Source organism: Alligator sinensis, unplaced genomic scaffold, assembly GCF_000455745.1.
Source record: "Alligator sinensis unplaced genomic scaffold, ASM45574v1 scaffold397_1, whole genome shotgun sequence".
Taxonomy (NCBI): domain Eukaryota; kingdom Metazoa; phylum Chordata; order Crocodylia; family Alligatoridae; genus Alligator; species Alligator sinensis.
Genome location: NW_005842610.1, coordinates 438912 through 443593, shown reverse-complemented (window position 1 = coordinate 443593; position 4682 = coordinate 438912). Strand labels below are relative to the sequence as shown.

Here is a 4682-nt window from a genome sequence, read left to right as displayed (position 1 = left end):
GCGGGCATGCAGCTCCCCCCCCGCCCGCCCCTGCCTGGCACCCGCGTGGCAGCTGTTGCATGGAGCTGCAAGCTGTATGGGAGCTGGGGCTGAGCGGTGCTGGGCTCTGTCTGACATGTGGAGCCACCTCAACTCCCAGACAGTGCACAGCACCCTGCCAAGCTGCAGTGCACTCAAGCCATGTGACAGCTGCCTGGGAGCTGGGGCTGAGCGGTGCTGGGCTCTGTCTGACATGTGGAGCCACCTCAACTCCCAGACAGTGCACAGCACCCTGCCAAGCTGCAGTGCACTCAAGCCATGTGACAGCTGCCATGCGGGTGCCAGGTGGGAGGTGATCCCCACTGCTCCACGCTGCGTGGGGGGGGGCTCTGCCATGAGCCCCCAATCGCCACTGCCAGAGCCATGATGCAGGTGTGGCTTGCTCCAGGTGGCAGCAGGGCATAGCCCCCGCTCTCAGTGCTGCCACACCTGTAACAGCACTGGGAGGGGGGGCTGTGCCCTGCTGCTGCTTGCCAAACTTTGACTTAAACTGCATTCAATGAAATATTTATCCTTGAACAAAAACCTTTTATTTTATGTGCGTATGTGTGAATACAAGTTAATTTGTTGCAAATACCATTTCAATATATTATTTTTCTTACAAGTAGTAACAGTGCTATGAAAGATTTATGTGGTACATGCTATTCTAAGTATTCCTTTCTGTTTTTTGCAGATCAATGTACGAGTTACTACAATGGATGCAGAGTTGGAATTTGCCATCCAACCCAATACAACTGGCAAACAGCTCTTTGACCAGGTAGCCATTTTATGATCTATAGCTATCTACAGTGGATGTCATGATACAGTGCTATATATGGTAGAGTATAGTCAGAAGCATCTGTCCATCCCTTCCAGTTGATACTTTTTATTGATCTGACCCATACTAATATCCAGTAGGCCTGTGCGAGTAGGCAGCTATTCGATTCGGCTTCGGATCCGGCCACTTCGGATGCCAGCGATCCGATCCGGAGGTCCGGACCAGGTTTCTGCTTTGATCCAGCCGAAGCGGCTCCAAAGCTTCAGAGCCGCCTTGGAGACCCAGCCATAGGGTATAATGGGGAATCAATTAAATATCTATAACTTTGCTGATTTTTGTCTGATTTGGATGAAATGTGCAGGGGTAGTAGCCTCTGCAGAGAGCATGAAGCCTGCCAAATTTCAAGAAGAGTGGTGCTGGGGTCTGGGAGGAACTGCACCCCAAATTCCTGAATGTAAAACTCATGTATGTGTATGTGTTACACCACAGGGGGGTGAAAACTGCAGGGGTAGTGGCCCCTGGTCAGGCCACGATGCCTGCCAAGTTTCAAGGAGATAGGTGCAGGGGTTTGGGGGAAATTGCACCTTAAGGTGCTGACAGGCAAAACTTGTGACATGAGTGCTTTTGCAACTGTCTGTTGTGGGGTGGTGGGGGAGACACTTCTGCATGCCTGGCTGCTAAGCTACTGTGTTACCAGTTACCAATCAATCATGATTCACTCAAGGACCAGCTCAATACACAGTACCTAGCTACTAGATAATTAGTTAATTAGCAATGATTAACACCTACAAAACCACAGACTAAGGAGAGAAAATAATACAGACAATCAACTGCCCCAAGACAGAGACAGTTGCACAAGCACCCATGTCATGAGTTTTGCCTGTCATCAGCTAGGGGTGCAGAGCCCCAGAAGCCCTGCACCGATCTCCTCAACAGATGGCAGGCTTCTTGGCCGCAGCAGTGGCCACCATCCCTGCAGCTTTCCCCCTGCTGCGTCTTAACACACAGTGTAACCCATGTCACGAGTTTTGCCTGTCAGCAGCTTGAGGTGCAGTTTCCCCCAAACCCCTGCACCTATCACCTTGAAACTTGGTAGGCTTTGTGGCCTCACCAGGGGCTACCAACCCTGCAGTTTTCACCCCCTGTGGTGTAACACACACACGTGACATGAGTTTTGCTTTCAGGAATTTGTGGTGCAGTTCTCTCCAAACCCCTGCACCGATTCTCTTGAAAGTTGGTAGGCTTCATGGTCTCTGCAGAGGCTACCATCCCTGCAAGTTTCATCCAAATCAGACAAAAAACAACAAAGTTATAGATATTTCATTGATTCCCCATTATACCATATGGCCGGATCTCCGAGGCAGCTCCGAAGCTTTTCCGAAGCAGTTCGGAAAGCCTAACGAAGCCAGCGCTTCGATCCGGACATGCTGCTTCCGACGCCAAAGCGTTCGAAGCTTCTCCAGATCTGAATTACGGTCCAAAGCCTTGCACAGCCCTAATGTCCAGCCTTTGCTGCCTCTTGGCAATTCTGACGGGAAACTTGAATCACAGGGCAACTTTCCAAGAATGCATTTCCAGTTGGACTTCAGCTGAAACATGTTTTGAATCATATTGAAAGTAATGCATATTTTAGAGATATTTGCAAAGAGTCACAGTACACAATTATGAATGTATATCTTAGTTTTTGCTATTGTATAACAACAAATCCAAGGCAGAAAACTTTTTGTAGTAGAAGAATAAATACCTCACTTCCTCTCCAGGTAAGGAAGAAACAGAACATAGTTCTCCTCTTTCTGGGACATTTATATTGTAATCAAAGCTCCCGCCTACCAATTATAATTCCCCTTTAAAAAGAAACACCGTTTCATCTCCCTATTTCTGGACATGGAACAGTGAAAGTGACAGGTTTTTAACTTGTTGAGGAGTTCAAGTTTCATGCTTCCACAAGATGGCCCCTTTTGGTAATGTCACACTAAATGCTGACTACCCAGTTTTTCTTTTAAGGTTGTATTCCAGTAAATGACATGTGAGTTTAAGGCCAGATCCAGAAAAGGATTTGACCTGTGCAGGTGACAGATGCAACCTAAACCCAAGTGAACAATCCACAAAAACCAGGTGTGACTACTTTCTGTTCAGGAACTGGTAGCTACCTAAGTTTTCACCAGTGCAGTTGCCTAAAGGTTTGCTAATATCTTTGTCTAGTATCAGTACCATCTTGACAAAACTGTGCATCTTGGAATCTGTTTTCACCTATGGTCCCTTGAGATTATCTAAGTAGGCATGCCTGTGCCCAAATCCTAGTTAGGTGGCTTTTTGTTGATCCCTTGCTGTTCCCAGAGCACATGATATTCCTGCAGAGGGGGGTGTGTGTGTGTGTGTGTGTGTGTGTGTGTGTGTGTGTGTGTGCGTGCACGCTCGCACATGAGAGAGGAGAATGTATTAAAAAATAAATAATCCCTGCATTGCCCAGTGCTGTCACTGCCCCATGATCCCAGCCTGGCCCTGCCTGCCTTTCATGTTCCCAGATGCTGCTCCCCCGCTGCCTGGCCAAATGCACCCTGCCTGAAGGTGTCCCAGGACAGTCTTTATAGAGACCCTGCCCACTTCATCTGGACCCTGCCCACCAACCCTGTGGTGGCTTCATGGAGGACAGGCCAGGGTGCAGTGGGGCTGGTCCAGTGGTGGTGGTGACACTGGCAGCAGCAGCTGGAGGGATTGCCGCCACGGGCTGCCAGGAGCAACCATGCCACCCCAGGGGCAGTGGACTGGTTGTATATGCCACAGCCTGGGTTGGGCCCATGCCTGGGTCAGACAGGGCCAAGGGATCCACTGTAGGCCAGATAAAATCCCTGGGTGAGCCAAATTCGCTCTGTGGGCTGTATTTTGCCCACCCCTGCCTTACGCTGAGTTCTTAAGTCTATTTGTGGGCTTTTGGCATCAGAGTCTAACTTGGCTTCATCTTTCTTAATCTAGATTCTGGGCAGCTTTAGAAATGAAGTATGCTAATTTTAAATCTCTCTTCAGTGGTTGAGTAATTAACATGACACATTTACTCACATACCATACACTTTCCTCCCAAAAATTAGCCTTCCAAAGTGGGTGTGTATGTCTTAAGCACAGAAGCTGATTTTCATGGAGCACTGTAAGACGGCTGCTGCTGGTTTTCTTTCTCTTCCCTCCAGCAGCTGCCTGGATGGAGTGATGGAGTCCAACAGGGTCAGATCCAAGGGTCTGCAATGGTGCAGTCACACCCTGTTTTGATTTCTGCTCCACCCAAAGTTTAAAACCAACTGCCCAGCAGCAGCAGTGGCATTTCTATTCAGGTAGTGCTAAGGGAGTTGATTGATTTTTATGGCTCATCATAATCTACCTGTTTCCTTCTGATTTGCTCTTTATTCCACAGTTGTTAATTACTCTCTTAAATGGTCTTTATGTTATACTAATCAAGCCATCCATTTTGGCTGTATGTTAGCTACTCCTAGTCTCTCTCCTTCTATTTCACAGCCGTACAGACTGTTGGGGTTTGGGTTTTTTTGCTTTTTTCAAAATCCTAGATCTTCGGTAGGAAAGGGAGAGTGAGCTGATAATTTAGACTTTGTCTCTGCTCTGTGTGATCATAATTGGAAAAATCTTTTTTCCTTCATTCTGTCTTCCCAAAAACAAGGTGCATGTCTCATTTGGGAATTTGTGGTATGCAAGAAAATTGGTACTTGGCTATTGACTGTGTCATGGAAGGATGAGCTTTTTAAATTAAAAATACAGGAGCATTCTATATTACTTTCTTAAAACTAGTTCACTTGTATTCATCATTTATTTTAATACTAACAATGCCTTTATGCTGCCCACCTTGCTGACATAGGTGCTGCAAATTCACAGCATGGTTTCT

At 47.3% G+C, this 4682-nt stretch overlaps 1 protein-coding gene across 4 annotated transcripts in view; it reads left to right on the top strand.

The window, feature by feature from the left end:
• Nucleotides 1-4682, top strand: part of RDX (radixin) — a 65054-nt gene that overhangs the window by 30704 nt on the left and 29668 nt on the right. For all 4 annotated transcript variants that reach the window (XM_025214888.1, XM_006033147.3, XM_025214887.1 and 1 more), the window contains one exon: nt 713-796. In XM_025214888.1, coding sequence (XP_025070673.1) covers nt 713-796 — 84 coding nt within the window. The remainder of the gene's footprint in view (nt 1-712; nt 797-4682) is intronic.